Raw genomic sequence first — 16,394 nt, 5'->3', positions numbered from 1 at the left:
AACTATAAAGGTAGGTACTTTGTATCACAGAAAATATCAGGACAGATTCATTCCTTCTGTAACATTTCACTGACTAAATGCCTATTCTGTACAAAAGAGCATACTAGTGCCTTATGGAGCTGAAACCGGGATGGGGGATGAGATCATGCTTTATGTGTTAAGATGAGAGAATTTGAGCCAAAATAAGTTGCAGACCAAGTGCTCTTCTGGGAGCTGGGCATTCCTGCCAGGGCATCAGAAGAGTCTTTTATCCAAAGATGGCATCAGGTCTGGCCCTGGAGAGATGAGCTTTCAAAGCAGAAGAGGCAGCCAGAAACATTCTTAGAGGATAGGGAGCAGCCTGGTAAGACCAGCACTTCAGGGGCTTGGAGGAATATGATAGGAGGCAAATATGAAAATATAAATACCACAGCTTTTACTCTAGTTGGTATATTCAGAAGTCATCTTTCAAGAATTTCTGGCTGGGCACAGTGGCTCATGCTTGTTATCCCAGAACTTTGGTAGGCCGAGGCAGGCAGATGGCATGAGCCTAGGCGTTCAAGACCAGCCTGGACAACATGGTGAATCCATGTCTCTACAAAAAATACAAAAAATATCCAGATGTGGTGGTGTACACCTATAGTCCCAGTTACTTGGGAAGCTGAGGTGGAAGGATCACCTGAGCCCGGGAAGCGGAGGTTGCAGTGAGCTGGGATCACGCCAGTGCACTCCAGCCTGGGCGATAGAATGAGACCCTGTCTCAAAAAAAAAAAAAGAAATTTCTATTTTAAAACTTGTTGAACCATTAAAATTGTAATATGTGCTCTATTTCTCAATGCGTGATATAGATCAACATTTTCTTTCTCTTTCTGTCAGGTCATGGAACATCCTTTAGTATTGACTGCAATGTCTGTTCTTGTTTTGCTGGCAATTTGGTGTGTTCTACCCGCCTTTGCCTCAGTGAGCACAGTTCAGAAGATGACCGTCGTACCTTCACAGGTGACCATGATTGCCCAGAGTCTGTCCTTAGGAGCCATCATTTCTTTGCACACATTTTTCCCTTCAAGGCAGCTTCTCCAGTCTTAACTGCAAATGTACACAATAAAATCAATACAGAATCTAAGGGCAAGATGCTTCTCCTCTCTGGATCTCAGTTTCTTCCTCTATGAATTGAAGATATTATACTAAATGGTGTCTTAGGGCCCTTAGCACTAATATTCTGGAATTTCATGAGTCAAAAAGAACAGGGCCAGTGATTGGAATGGGTTTAATTAAATTGAACTTTTCTACCTGGTAGAATACCTCATTTACCCCTACTGCTATGATCTAAAATGTCCATGCGTGTTCTCAGTTTGTTTCTCAGCACCTTCTTCCTCAGCCTACCTTAGCTTATTTCTTCATCTAGACTCCCACAAACAATAATATCCTAGAATATTACTTTCTTGACTTTCCTACGCTTTGCTGCTCTTATTATTCTTACACCAACGTAAGTAAGTGAAAAGGCTAGTGAGATGGGATGCTTTCCTCTCGTGAAGCTATTGTTGCCAATAGCAACAGCACAGTCTACTGGTATATCTTGGTATCTGCTTTCTCCTAGATCTAAAATACCTTTGGTTGTGGGTAAAAAGTTACTAGGTAGCTGCCCTTGCCCCCATTTCACGCTGCTGCGGTGGTAACTTAATTCTTCTTTCCCCAGAATTAGTATTACATGTGGAGAGGGGTGGGGGCCGGGTGGAGGAGAAGTGGAGGAGAGTAAGGATTTACCAACCTTGTACCTCCAGCCCATCGGAAATAAAAAGGGGATCAGAAATAAGAAGTGAATGGCACACTGGTAAGGAAGTAGAGGTAGGACAAACTCTACCCCAGCCTTCACTGTTTTATTATCAACATCCTTTATTATTATCCTTTGCCCTGCTCAAGCGAGGACTGTTCATTCTGCTTAGAGAAACCATAGAGGGATATGGGGATAAAGAATAAGCAAAGGATTTACAAGGAAGACTTTTTAAAATTTTTTTGTTAACGTCTAAATGTTTTTAGAAGTTGAGCTTTACAACTAGCAAGACCCCTGTTTCCTACAGTGTGTGGCCCCTGGTGTCCTGGGATAAATTAAGTCAATGACTGTTGATCTAGCAGACTAAGGAAATTTTACTGACCCAAAACTGTGCCACATTTCTTGGGACCCTGTGTCCCACTCCAAATGTGACTCAGAGAAAGATGTTCATAATAATTTGTAAGTCTTAAAATTACAATAATTTTCTAAGTTACTGTCTTGGACATGAGAGTGGAAGAAACCTACAACCTTTACTCTTTCTTTTTTTTTTTTTTTCCTGAGAAGGAGCTTTGCTTTTGTTGCCCAGGCTGGAGTGCAATGGTGTGATCTCGGCTCACCACAACCTCTGCCTCCTGGGTTCAAGCAATTCTCCTGCCTCAGCCTCCCAAGTAGCTAGGATTACAGGCATGCACCACCACGCCATTCTAATTTTGTATTTTTAGTAGAGACAGGGTTTCTCCATGTTGCTCAGGCTGGTCTCGAACTCCCGACCTCAGGTGATCCGTCCACCTCAGCCTCCCAAAGTGCTGGGATTACAGGCGTGAGCTCAGCCCACTCTTTCTTATGCTTAGTATTAGCCTTTAACATTGAAGAAATCCCCACATCAGACTTCAAACATCTAAATTATAGATTTTATATGCCAAATTGGGAGAAACAGTCTTTACTTTCCCTACCTATAGCCTTGTTAATAGGGGTCTCTACCTGGGATCAAAGTCTAGGGGGCCCTCAACTAGCTGGCAATAAAAAGGACAAAGGAAAGCCATCTTGCAGACAAGCTATTCAGAGCATTGCTGCCTTTAAAAACCCTGTCAGAATACCAAAAAAAAAAAAAAAAAATTAGCTGGGCATGGTGGCACATGCCTGTAGTCCCGGTTACTCGGGAGGCTGAGGCAGGAGAATGGCGTGAACCCGGGAGGCAGAGCTTACAGTGAGCCGAGATCGCGCCACTGCACTCCAGCCCGGGTGACAGAGCGAGACTCCGTCTCAAAAAAAAAAAAAAAAAAAAAAAAAAAAAAAAAAAAAAAAAAACCCTGTCAGAGATTGGAGAGAAGGTTTTTCCTGACTTAATTTACAATTCTATTTTAACATGAGACCTTCACATGATTGCTCATGGTTTGCCTTAACAAGGAAATATAAGGGGAGGGGAATATACACATACATATTTTTGAGGCTCTTTCCTCTCCTCAGGTCTGCCCTGTAACTGTGCAGATCAGTTTGTTCCCGTATGTGGGCAGAATGGGCGCACTTACCCCAGTGCCTGCATTGCTCGTTGTGTGGGCCTTCAAGACCATCAGTTTGAGTTTGGATCTTGCATGTCAAAGGATCCATGTAATCCTAATCCCTGCCAGAAAAACCAAAGGTAAGTCAAATGGCTTCTTATTTTCTTCAGTTGAAGACTAGTACTTACAAAGCATCTACCATATACCAGACAGTGAAAACACAAAGGTAAATTAAGAAATCACTTCTGCCCTGAAGAGTTTGGTTGGAGTCTGGAGGGAAAGAGAGCCATGTAAAGCTGCTTGATAAGGTGCTGCGATTGAGAGCCCAGAAGTAGGGCAGTTAATGCAGCCTGGGGAAGGCCCTGGGGGAGCCTCTAGAGATTGTGATACCTAGCTGAATCTAGAAAGATGAGTAAGAGATTGCAGGCAAGGTTTGCAGTAGAGAAAAAGAGGTGGTAGTGAAGGCAGACTAACAAGAGTCGTGGCTGCTGGAAATGTTATCTCCATAACATTGTTATCTCCATAACATGGTGTCTGTTGGGCACTAAAGCAGTTCTGTAAGACTGAAACAGAAAATGTAACATAAGGAGAGGTAGCAGAAGAGACGAGAGAAAAGGGTGTATTCTTATTAGTAGCTGTCACCTGATAGTCAAGGGAAATTTTCTTCTAGTTATATGCAACCATTTTAGAAATTGGACATGAGAAATCTCTGGAAATGCAACTTCACTATTTGAAATTATTTGTTTTGAGCTCCTTTCTCTGCTGTTTCCTCACTTAAGCTCAGAAGACAGTTTCCCCAGCCTTAATGATGGATTTCTGTATGGGGCAGCCACCATGGCAGGCATCTTGCTGACCCTTAGGTTACAGCCTTCTGGAAGCAGAGTGTTTACTGGCTTGCCTGAATGACCTGAACAGTACACATTCCAATGCCACAGTGCTTTCCTAAGCAATTGCTGCTTCTCCATCCTGAAAACCCTGGTGTAATATGGAGGGAGGGGGAGACTTTCTCATGTGTTAAAAGAAATGGCAAAGAATTAGTCATCCATCTGCCAAAGTTTATACAATGAAACTAATCCAAGAAAGTTTGGATGCAATGCATAAGAAATAAGCTGAAAGAATAATACAGGTTGTGTCAGGAGGTAGAATTGAGAATTGTCTTAATATTTGTTCATTTGTTTTCTCCATTGGCTAGCCTTTCTGAATAAGGTTGTCTTGCTTTTATAATAAAACAATAAAAATAAATGTCAAAGTGGGAAGGCCTTCTTGAGTATATACAAGATTGAAAAATTCAGCTACATGAACCTCAAAATTTTCTGCATGGTAACAGACAAATGACACACTGGAAGGAATATCACAAAGCGCTGATGTCCTTGTAATATAAAGAGCCCCTGCAAATCAGTTTGAGAAAGATCAACCTAATATCAAAATGGACAGAGATCAATAACCTAATAGAAAAATGGACCAAGGACATAAACATAAAAAAAGAAATCCAAATGGTTCTTAAACATTTGAAAAGATACTTTTATTTGTGAGGGTAAGTAATTCTAGCTACTGTATACAAATTCCAAAATATCAATAATTTCACAGAGTAGATAATTACATAGAGCCCATTTGTTTATTCAGCAGGCAGCTTTCCATGTGGTCATTCAGAGATGTGGGATCCTTCCGTATAGTGACCCAGTCTTCTCCTACAGCCTCATAGTCCTCTTAGTCCTCTTCTGTGTCTTCTGCATCTGGACAGCAGATAAGAGAAGGGAGAGAGTGGGGACTGCTCTTAAGAAGCTTTAATAGGCCACATCTAAAAGTAACATTCTTCACTACTTCCAGCCACATTCCATTGTCTAGAACTCAGTTAGTTGGCCATAATGAATTCCAGGGAGACTGGGAGATACAATTTAGATACATACCCAGGAAGAAAGTGAAGTGAATTTGATAAACATCTAGCCAATCTGCCACAATGCTTAACCTTCCTCATATTAAGAGAAATGTAAATTAAATTAAAACTATAATCGTATACCATTTTCCATCTATCAGACTGGCAAAGCTAAAGTTTGATAACATAGTATAGGGAAATAGCTGCTTTCATACAAGAGGGAGCTGGAGGAGGATTGGTACATCCTTTATGGAGGGCAGTTTGGCCAAATTTGCAGTTTTAAATGCACATATAAATGCTTATCCTTACATAAAATATATCCGTAAGGATAAATAAGAAAGTGGTAGCTCACACCTGTAATCCCTTGGGAAGCCGAGGCAGGCAGATCGCTTGAGCTCAAGAGTTCGAGACCAGCCTGGGCAACATGGTGAAACCCTTTCTCTACCAAAAATTAGCCAGACATGGTGGCTCCCACCTGTAGTCCCAGCTACTTGGGAGGCTGAGGCAGGAGAATTGCTTGAACCCGGGAGACAGAGGCTGCAGTAAGCCAAGATGGTGCCACTGCACTCCAGCCTGGGGGACAGAACAAGACTCCATCTAAAAAAAAAACAAAACAAACAAAAAACACTAAAAGAAAGAAATTGGTAATAGTGGTTCCTCTAGGGAGGGGAACTAGGTGTCTGGGACACAAGAGTAGAAGGGAGGACTATTTTTCATTGTATACCATGTTATACTTTTTCAGTTTCACCGTGGGCTTGTATTATGTGTTCAAAAAATAATTAATTGTGGCCGGGCATGGCGGCTCATGCCTGTAATCCCAGCACTTTGGGAGGCAGAGGTGGGTGGATCACTTGAGGCCAGAAGTTCAAGACCAGCCTGGCCAACATAGTGAAACCCCGTCTCTACTAAAACTATAAAAATTAGCCAGGCGTGGTGGCCCACGCCTGTAATTCCAGCTACTCAGGAGGCTGAGGCAGGAGAATCTCTTGAACCTGGGAGGCAGAGGTTGCAGTGAGCTGAGATCATGCCACTGCCCTCCCGCCTGGGTGACAGAGCAAGACTCTGTCTCAAATAATAATAATAATAATAATAATAATTGTTAAGAATTGTATTCATCCATCAAGTATCTACTGATGTTCCAGGCATTTTTCTATACATTAGGACATAACAACAAGCAAGACAGATCAAGTGTCTGCCCTGCTCATGTTTACTTTTATTTGCCCCCAGATTCTCAATCTTTTTTTTATGATCCTCTTATTTCCATATACTCAAATTGACTTTTTCTCTCAAAATTACCAAATTTCTCCTGATATTCCTGTTTCTTATCCCTGGCATGTTAGTAGGTAATGAAGTTCTAAATATTATTTTCCATTATTTCTCTTCCAATATTTTAAATTTCCATAAAACCATAACTAAGTGCATTGTAATTTCAAACCATTTCATGCATAGTGGTGGTGGTAGTGATTTTGGTGCAGGAGGTTAGCCCTAAAAAGAATATAAATCATTTCCTTTGAAATTAAAATAACACTAGCTACTATATGCTTCCTCTTTTATTTTATAAACTAAAATGTATATATCTTAGTACTTACAATACCAGTGAAAGCTAAACATTTTCATGGGTCTTATCTTCTTATAGAAAGTTATGTAAACCCTTTATAAAAATTAGGAAAGCAGAAAAAAGCCTAAAGAAGAAAAGAGTCATCATCCCTAGCCCCTCTGAAGGAGCTCAGGAATTGAGAATGAAGCAAGGTCCTCATCTTCCTAGGAAAGACCATCTTCATGGTGGCATTCTCTCAGTCATTTGCAACCAGCTGGTATCAGCTCCTCTGTCTTGTAGGTACAAAAACCTGAATTATTTTAGGACAAAGAGTGAGGCCTTTTCTTTTTTTTTTTTGAGACGGAGTTTTGCTCTTGTTGCCCAGGCTGAAGTGCAATGGTGCGATATCAGCTCACCGCAACCTCCGCCTCCTGGGTTCAAGCGATTCTCCTGCCTCAGCCTCCTGAGTAGCTGGGATTACAAGCATGTGCCACCACGCCCGGCTAATTTTGTATTTTTAGTAGAGATGGGGTTTCTCCATGTTGGTCAGGCTGGTCTCGACTCCCGACCTCAGGTGATCCACCCACCTCAGCCTCCCAAAGTGCTGGGATTACAGGCGTGAGCCACCGCGCCTGGCCGAGGCCTTTTCTTAAGATAGACTCATATTAGCCAAGCTGAAAGTTAAGCCCCTGGAAGTGTTTCATTTGTTATTGAATGCAAGGCCTCCAGCCTTAGGCTCCAGCCTATCTGTTGGCCTCATATCATGGCCCTGCTGCTATAGGTCTGTCTGTGCCTCCTTGGCTCCTACCCTGTGGATCACCTGCCATTTCCCCAGCACCACATTCCTTGAGCATCACACCTGTGTTCATGGCTGCTCTCTCAGCCTGGCAAGCCCATGCTGCCCCGTTTACCCCCCAGGCTCCAGCTAGAACACTGCCTCCTCCCCATGCTTTCTTCAGGCTCCCCAGACGAGAATGACTCATCCCCACAAGCTTTGTGCGCGTCTTTTCTACCTTTTAGCCTACTGTATATACAGGCTCGACTCTCCCACTCTACATAAGCTCTTTGGAGACAGGACTGTCCTGATTCATCTCTTGCTCTCTCTGCAGCCTCCTATCCTCATCTAGTGCTTTGCTAGCCCCACCACAGTCCCTCCCTACATTGGCTCATGGTGCTGCATTCATCTTTTTCAGGTGCATACCCAAACCACAGGTCTGCCTGACGACTTTTGATAAATTTGGATGTAGCCAGTATGAGTGTGTACCAAGACAGCTCGCGTGTGACCAGGTCCAAGATCCTGTTTGTGACACAGACCACATGGAGCACAACAATCTCTGCACTTTATACCAAAGAGGAAAAAGCCTCTCTTACAAAGGCCCCTGCCAGGTACAGTGCTTTGGCTGACAAAACAAAGTACACTAGGGATAAAATTGGTTTATGATCTTTTACAGATGAATCAACAGTAAGACCAGCTGAGGGTCTTCTGTGAATCCTGTCAAATCTATAGCACCCAGTCCTCCACTAAAAAGGAAGACCGGCTCCTTCTCCTAACTCTGGAAGCTGTCTTGCTAGTTTGTGTACCTTTGCACATCTGGTGTACAAGTAAGAACAGAGAGTGGCTTCTTGCAGTCCACTCCTAGGAAAAGAACTTAAAAGTTTCACACCCCTGGCATGGTCAACATCATTCTTACTTCTCATAGTTCTCTGGGCCCTCACTAAGAAACAAAGCAGGAAGAATGTGAGTCAAAACCAAGAAAAGTTTTCCCACTCTTCCCACTTCAGTCCCACCTCCCAAGGTACTGAAGAGTCATTGAAATTTTCTCTAAGACTTAATGTCTTGTTACATCAGCTTATCTCTCAGTTTTTTAGGTTTGTGGAATCTGCATTTATGTTTTAAGGAAAAAAACTGGGCCGGGCGCGGTGGCTCACGCCTGTAATCCCAGCACTTTGGGAGGCAGAAGAGGCGGATCACAAGGTCAGGAGTTCAAGACCAGCTTGACCAACATGGTGAAACCCCATCTCTACTAAAAATGCAAAAATTAGCTGGGCATGGTGGCACACGCCTGTAATCACAGCTACTCAGGAGGCTGAGGCAAGAGAATTGCTTGAACTCAGGAGGCAGAGGTTGCAGTGAGCCGAGATCATGCCATTGCACTCCAGCCCGGGTGACAGAGCAAGACGCCGTCTAAAAAAAAAGAAAAAAAGAAAGAAAAAACCAAGGACAATTCCTTTTGAGGCTTCTCACATGCACCACTGATTTTATGCTTGCCCCTCTCCCTGGGGCCCCGCTTTGGGCCTAGCATCCGCTGCCCACAACCAGCTAACACTTAAGATGATTGCTTCACGTTCTCTGGTCTTCATGGTTAGAAAAATTCCATCATGATGTCTCCCTGAAACATGCTTGTTTTCTCTCAGAGCCTCTGTGCCGTTTGCATTGATCCCGTCTACCCTGAATTCTGTCTTCCCCTACTTGTTCCCTTCTCCTGGCTGTGATTTTTCTCTGATCTATGCCTGACCTACCTGTTGGCTCCAGAGTCTGTCTACCCCACTGCTCCCCCAACTCCTCCCTCTCCTTATCCCATACCCAGCATGAAATGATAGGACCTCTGCATCTGCATGAAGATTGATCTGGTCGTCTTAAAGAGGCGCTTCTGGGATACTAATAGAAGTCTGAGCAGAGCGGAGAGAGGTAGCAGGAAAGAAGGTTTTTATCTCTTATCAGTTCACATGGAATAAGCACCCAGATCCCAGAGAGGCTGAGAAAAGTAATCTTTCAGCTCATCTGGAGACACCCATATTGCTCCCCCACCCCCCAGCATTTAGCCCACCTCAGGAGCTTAAGAGGTCCCCGTAATTTATACCTGTGTCTTTTTTCCTTCCTGAAAATAGGGAGGCACGCTGTGTACTCTTGGTTGGGAAAGGTATAACATAGACATTTCCAGGCTAAATGTGATTTGTTTGCCCTCAGCCCTTTTGCAGAGCAACCGAGCCCGTATGTGGGCACAATGGTGAGACCTACAGCAGCGTGTGTGCTGCCTACTCGGATCGCGTGGCGGTCGATTACTATGGGGACTGCCAGGCCGTTGGGGTCCTCTCAGAGCACAGCTCCGTTGCCGAGTGTGCTTCTGTCAAGTGTCCTTCACTCTTGGCAGCTGGATGCAAACCCATCATCCCACCGGGTAGGCTGGCAGCATCGGGGTGGACAGGGGAGGACTGGGAAGATTTGCTTATCCACCTCCAGAGAGTGAGTCATTGAGAAGAGAGCCAACTAGTTCATTTACATTTTTCAGGAAGTCTTGAAGAGATTCTTATGCTGATCATACTCACTACTTTGGGTTGATCTTAAAAAACTAGGGCTTGCCTTCGATATCATCTGGTGTCCTGCTATTTTAAAACAATACAGCAGCCTTTTCTCAAGCTAAATCTTACACAAAACACCAATATATAAACAGATAAAGCAGTATTCAATTATGAAAATTAGGGTTATTAAATGCATAATGTTTACTTATTACAAAGTTAATGAATAATGAATTACTAATTAATGAATAATTAAAGTAGTTTTGATGAACACAAACTTTTGAAATTGAGAGAAATAGAAGATGGTTGTTGTCTTAGATTGACCTTAACATCTAATTTAATTGTTTTAGTTGCATATAATCAGAAAAGTTTTGTTTCATACAGACTGTTTTTAGCAGTAACAGTTTTTTAAAACAGCTTACCTTACAATCTCACACTCTTAGTCAAACAGAAGTAGCAGAAGAGACTTTATTCCAAGTCTGCACAGAACAGGTTAATCTGGAGTCTAACAGGTTCATTCCTCCATCCGTTAATTCATCAAATGTTTATTTAGCTTTCACTATGTGCCAGACGCTCCTCTAAGCACTGGGGACACAGCAGTGAGAAAAACAAAGGCCTTTTCCTTCTGGAGACCATGTTCTGAGGGAGGCGACAGAACAAACACAAGTTGCCATGCAAATCCGCACTAAACCAGATGGCAGCAAGTACGATGACACGAAACGAAGGGGAATCGGAGGGGCCCAGGGCAGAGAGGCTGCTAATGGATTGGTTAAATCTCTGTTGTGTTAAAATACGGCACAATATTATATTTGATTATGCCATATTCTGTTATGGGTTTTAGCAGTTTAAAATAATTTTTAAAATTAAATTTGAATCTGCTGGGCACGGTGGCTCACGCCTGTAATCCCAGCACTTTGGGAGGCTGAAGCGGGCGGATCACAAGGTCAGGAGATCGAGACCATCCTGGCTAACACGGTGAAACCCTGTCTCTACTAAAAATACAAAAAAATTAGCCGGGCATGGTGGTGGGTGCCTGTAGTCCCAGCTACTCGGGAGGCTGAGGCAGGAGAATGGCGTGAACCCGGGAGGTGGAGCTTGCAGTGAGCCGAGATCATGCCACTGCACTCCAGCCTGGGCAACAGAGCGAGACTCTGTCTCAAAAAAAATAAATAAATAAATTTGAATCAAACACTCATGGAACCCCTGAAACACCAACTCCCTTATTTTGCAGACAGGGAAACAAGGCCCGGCAGAAGCATTTGCCCAGAATCACACAGTGAGTTTTGAGGCAGACCAGGATCAGGCCCCAGGTCTCTTGAAAAGCCAGCTCTCTCTGTGCTATCTGCACCACAGCCTTCTCACTCCAAGGAGTGGTGAAGGATAAAAAGCAGGGGTAGAGGAAGGATTTTGGTAAATGTAGAGATGAGAGGACTCCAGGTTGGTCAAGGAACTTATATAAAGGTACAGTCTTTGGGAAGGACACTGTAACTCTCCTGCCCAAAATGAAGGGCTGGACATTTCACTAAGGATTTTAAATTCTCTTTGTTTCTAATTCTGAACACACATAAAATGGTTTCTGTTATACAGGTGCTTGTTGCCCATTATGTGCTGGGATGTTAAGAGTTTTATTTGACAAAGAAAAACTGGATACTATTGCTAAGGTAAATTGCTTTATATGCAGATGCTATTGAAATCTTATTGCTAAGCCTCTCAGTAATCCTAGAGAGTAGAATGTGTTGTCCTCATTCATAGATAAAGAAACTAATCTTCAGAAAAGCAACTTTCCCAGGGCCACATAGCCCTTAATCAGTAGGACGAGGGTTTGCACCCAGGCTGGCTGCCTCCCAAGCCCATGTTCCTCCCCTCTACACCCTGGCTGTGCACATCACAGTCAGCCTGAGCCTTTCTTAGAAAAGGTCCCTGCTGGCACAGTAAGCATACGTGGGGCTGCAGGCAGAGCCAGGTAGCCAGAGACTGGTGGGTGCCCAGGTGGTTTCGAGGTCACCTCCCCTCACACCAGTCCCCGTGCCTCCCGAGGGGACCTTCTGGAGCCCTGCCCGTTCCCTGCATAGTTCTGTCCTTTCTGTTTTCTGCACCATCACAGGGCTCCAGAAATGTTGCACCCAACACTTGCCACAACCTAGAGATTTAGTCCCATTTTGATTACAAACACCTGTATTTTTAAAAACCCTGTGACCTCTATCTCAGAACAGTCACTTTTTACAAAGTGTTTCTAGTGAGAGTATTTATCTTCACTACAGAGCTTCTCAGTCAGGCAAAACCCCATTGTGATGGACCGGAGATTGAGAATTTGGCCTAGCAAAGCTGTGGTTGGGCCTTCCGCTGAGGGCTGTGTGGTCAAAAGAGCGTCCTCAGCTGGCAGCCCAAAGCAAGGGAGCTTAGGCAGTCATAGGAATTCTTTTTTTCAGGTAATAGCATGTTTTCTCTTTCCAGGTAACAAATAAAAAGCCAATAACAGTTCTGGAAATACTTCAGAAAATCCGAATGCACGTGTCTGTCCCACAGTGTGACGTGTTTGGATACTTCAGCATTGAATCAGAAATTGTGATCCTGATCATTCCCGTCGATCACTATCCAAAAGCTCTGCAGGTGAGATCAGCACACGTTGTGAAGCCATCTTGTCACTTTCAAGTTTGGTGCACCTAGGAGGGGGTGGGCACAAACTAAGACCGAGGAAGGATCTGTGGGTAAGGGAGTGGAGGCATCTGGGAAGTTCAGTGGGGCAGGAGGGAGAAAAGCAAGGCAATCTCTAAAGTACTGAGCAGTTTGCCAGTGGCTGAGACCTGGTGCACATTTGACAGTGGGATGCAGAGGCGTCAGGGGAGGGGAGGGATTAAGATACTGCAACTGGGAGTGTGTACAGCTGGAAGGGGTCCGAGAAATCACTGTTTCTAATCCACCCATTGTACAGACGAGGCAGCTGAGGCCCAAGCCGGGGAAGGAACTGGTGCAGGTCATGCAGTGATAAAGCCAGAATAGACTCCAGTCTCCTGAGAGCTGTGTGCCCACTGTGGAGGAAGATCCCATCAGAGCTGGTCTTGTGGGCTCCAGTGTTTCTTCATCAGTCTAGAGACATGTAGAACCCCACTCACGTAGACCCAAATTTCAACATCAAAGGCAGTGAGGGCTCAAGGAAAGGGAACGAAGGCAAGCAGTCTATGAATCACTAGGAAGCTCATCTAGTCCAATTGTTTTCCTTTTCATGTTTCAATGGACATTAAAATTGTATTCCCTGTGACCCCAACTAACCATGTAAAGATAAAGTCTAAATATGGGTAAGAGGTGTGGGTAACAGACATGGAAAAATGAAAACAGTTGATTGATTAGGGCAGTGGCATTGTGGATTATTTCTTGTCTTTCTCTTTTCTTTTTTCTTCTTTTCTTTTCTTTGAGATGGGGTCTTGCTATGTTGCCCAGGCTGGGCTCAAGCTGTCCTCACACCTTGGCTTCCCAAAGTGCTGGGATTACAGGCGGGAGCCACCACACACAGCCAGTTATTTCTTTTCTGGTTTCATTTCCATTAATGCTGCTATATTTATGTAATAAACTAAAACTATAATAAAATGTTACTTTGGATAAGAACAGAAGGACAAAGAGAAAGTAAATGCCCTCTGAGGCCACGCTACTTTTAGGATATATGTGGAATTTGTCTGGCTTGACGTTGAAAACGTTCTGTGGTTTTATATTAAAAGAATCTTGTTTCTCCTCACAGATTGAAGCCTGCAATAAAGAAGCAGAGAAGATTGAGTCCCTTATCAACTCTGACAGCCCGACTTTGGCATCCCATGTCCCTCTCTCTGCCCTCATCATTTCCCAGGTACAGGTCTCCAGCAGTGTGCCATCAGCCGGCATCAGGGCCAGGCCTTCTTGCCACTCCTTCCTCCTTCCCCTCAGCTTGGGCCTTGCCTTGCACTTGCTCTGGACATATAACTGACTGCCCACGGAAAGTGCAGAATGCTCCTCCACCTCACTCTCCTGCCTTAAGAAAGACATGCAGGACTGCTGGTTTGTAGTTGAATAGTGGCCAAGGAAAGGCACATGTCACCTCTATTCACCACACAGTATTTTTTTTTTAATCCGCCAATATTAGTAGGATTTTTGTTTTGCTTTTACAAATGTTAAAATGTGTTGTTCCAAATACTAATGAAAAGAGAATGTCTCTTCCTGGTAGACCACTGCGTATGATTTACATTTCCTCACGATACGGGTCCCCCACTCTAAAGCAAATTTATCGCTGGGAAATGAGATGACCACTTTTCAGAAAGATAATTCACTTTACTATCAGGTTTACAAACTTCACTTCAGAGTTCTTTTTGAAGTATTAAGGTTCCCGTTGCATTTGTTTTGTTTACAGATAATTACCTACTCTGGCTAGAAGTTAGGGGTCCCAGTAAACAGCCACTGCCATTAGAGAATATGAAATATAGATAAAGCATCTTTGAAATTATTATGTAAATTATCAGGCAAATTTGCATTAAATTACAGAAATTTAATTCAGAACCCCAACTACTGTGTTATGCAAAAGCAAGCTGATTAAATGACACTCATATAGTTATATGTTGTAAGCGACAGGCTCACTGGTCATGGATTTGTGTCTATGACTTTTGTGAAAGGGAGAAGTGACATTGCATCAAAGCATCTTGCATTATGCAATTTTTATATTAACCAGATATATATTCATCGGTATTCATCCGAGTTAAATGTAGAGTTTTTAAACATCAATCTTTAAACCAATTGCTGCTACTTATATAATTGCCAAAAAGTGAAATAATGAGTAGTTCATGTAAATAATACATTATATTTCTATTTTATTATGAAGAAGGTGAATAGCCATATTTGTAAAATGACAATCATGTGTGTTAACCCAGTACTTTCCGTTCGTGAAAACACATTTGCTTTTTGTGATATGCACAATGTAGATAAGTGTTCTGTTTGACTTTCTTTTTTGATATAGAAGTATAAAGAATTGTGGTTTATATATTTAAAAGTGTCAAGCTGAGTATTAAAATGTCTGCATGTTGTCTAAGAAATTGAATACTTTGAATGTGTTTCACAGTTTGAAATAAGCTATTTGATGTAATACTTCTTGTGTGTATGCACATGAACTTAGATTTTACATGAAGTATTTTTTCAGTATTATATGTACCCTCTGAAATACATAGGGATATGCGTATTATACCAAAATGTTGCTGAAAAATGGGCACTTAAAGCTTTCAGAATATGTCAGTACTGATGTAGCATGCTTGTTGCAATTGCCTTTTTTCTGTATAAATGTCTTTAATGCAATATACTGGAAAGCTTTTCTATTTTAATAAAAATAATTTTTATATGATCATGCAGCTTCTAAGCAATGTTGACATTCAAAAAGGAAACCACTGATCACCCTTAGGTGAGCTGTGTCCTTTGCTCTGGGATAAGAGGTCATGGAATTAGCCGGGTGTGGTGGCACATGTCTGTGGTCCCATCTACTCGGGAGGCTGAGACTGGAGAATCGCTTGAACCTGGGAGGTGGAGGTTGCAGTGAGCTGAGATCGCACCACTGCACACCAACCTGTCTCATACCTGAGACGGAGTGAGACCCTGTCTCAAAAAAAAAAAGAAGTCATGGAGTGCTATTATCCCAAGCCAAGGGCCCTGGGAGAACAGGCCAGCTAGGACACAGTTGGTCAGACCAGAGGGCAGGCAGTGACAGAGAGTCAAATACAAAGACCCCAGCTTTCAGCCTTAAGGACAGAGAGAGCTTCAGGCCTTCCAAGACCCAAGAGCATACTAGGCAGTTCTCCCCACCGTGCTGGTCCTGATGTTCCAGTTCCAGGGTAACACCTGGGGCAGGGAGACCATGGGAACATGGAGATGGAGGGCTGCTGATGGGACCAGAGAAGTGGTACCAATCAGCTTAGGCTAACTCCCCGAAACTTCAGTGGCTTACAACAGAGGCTTCTATTTTGTCCCCTTCACATGTCCATTGTGGGTCAGCTGCTACACCTGATACTATCTTCACTCCAGACCCATTCCAGTGTCCTCACAAAGGGGAGAAAAGAGACATAGAGGACCACAAGCTGGCCCTGAAGTCTCTGCTTAGAAGTGATGCTGTCATTTCTTTCTACGTTTTACTGGCCAAAGCAAGTCACATGGCCACTCCAGAGTTCAAAGGGTGGGGATGTACAGTCCTCCCATGGTGTTTTGTGTGTGTTGGGGGAGGGACAGTAAGTATTTTGAATAACACAGTCTATCATAGACGTCTTTTCTCATCAGGCTAGGACAATAGCCAGGACTGACAAGATTTTTTATTAGAGAAGTAGATGTTCCCAGCCTGGTCAACATAGCAAGAACCCATCTCAAAAAAAATGCAAGGCGTTTATAGGACAGGTTGGAGAAGGTGATCAAATTGTACAGGCAACCTGCCATGGGAGGTGT

At 43.3% G+C, this 16,394-nt stretch overlaps 1 protein-coding gene across 2 annotated transcripts in view; it reads left to right on the top strand.

Moving 5' to 3' along the window:
* RECK (reversion inducing cysteine rich protein with kazal motifs) overlaps positions 1 to 15,312 on the top strand; it is an 88,024-nt gene extending 72,712 nt beyond the window's left edge. For both annotated transcript variants that reach the window (XM_054502547.2, XM_054502548.2), the window contains 7 exons: positions 856 to 978; positions 3,218 to 3,389; positions 7,853 to 8,045; positions 9,628 to 9,838; positions 11,544 to 11,617; positions 12,411 to 12,566; positions 13,690 to 15,312. In XM_054502547.2, coding sequence (XP_054358522.1) covers positions 856 to 978; positions 3,218 to 3,389; positions 7,853 to 8,045; positions 9,628 to 9,838; positions 11,544 to 11,617; positions 12,411 to 12,566; positions 13,690 to 13,911 — 1,151 coding nt within the window. In that variant the 3' untranslated portion in view covers positions 13,912 to 15,312. The remainder of the gene's footprint in view (positions 1 to 855; positions 979 to 3,217; positions 3,390 to 7,852; positions 8,046 to 9,627; positions 9,839 to 11,543; positions 11,618 to 12,410; positions 12,567 to 13,689) is intronic.
* The last annotated feature ends 1,082 nt before the right edge of the window (positions 15,313 to 16,394 follow it).

Source organism: Pongo pygmaeus, chromosome 13 (genome assembly GCF_028885625.2).
Source record: "Pongo pygmaeus isolate AG05252 chromosome 13, NHGRI_mPonPyg2-v2.0_pri, whole genome shotgun sequence".
In the NCBI taxonomy this organism is placed as follows: domain Eukaryota; kingdom Metazoa; phylum Chordata; class Mammalia; order Primates; family Hominidae; genus Pongo; species Pongo pygmaeus.
This window is presented reverse-complemented; position numbering and strand designations above follow the sequence as displayed.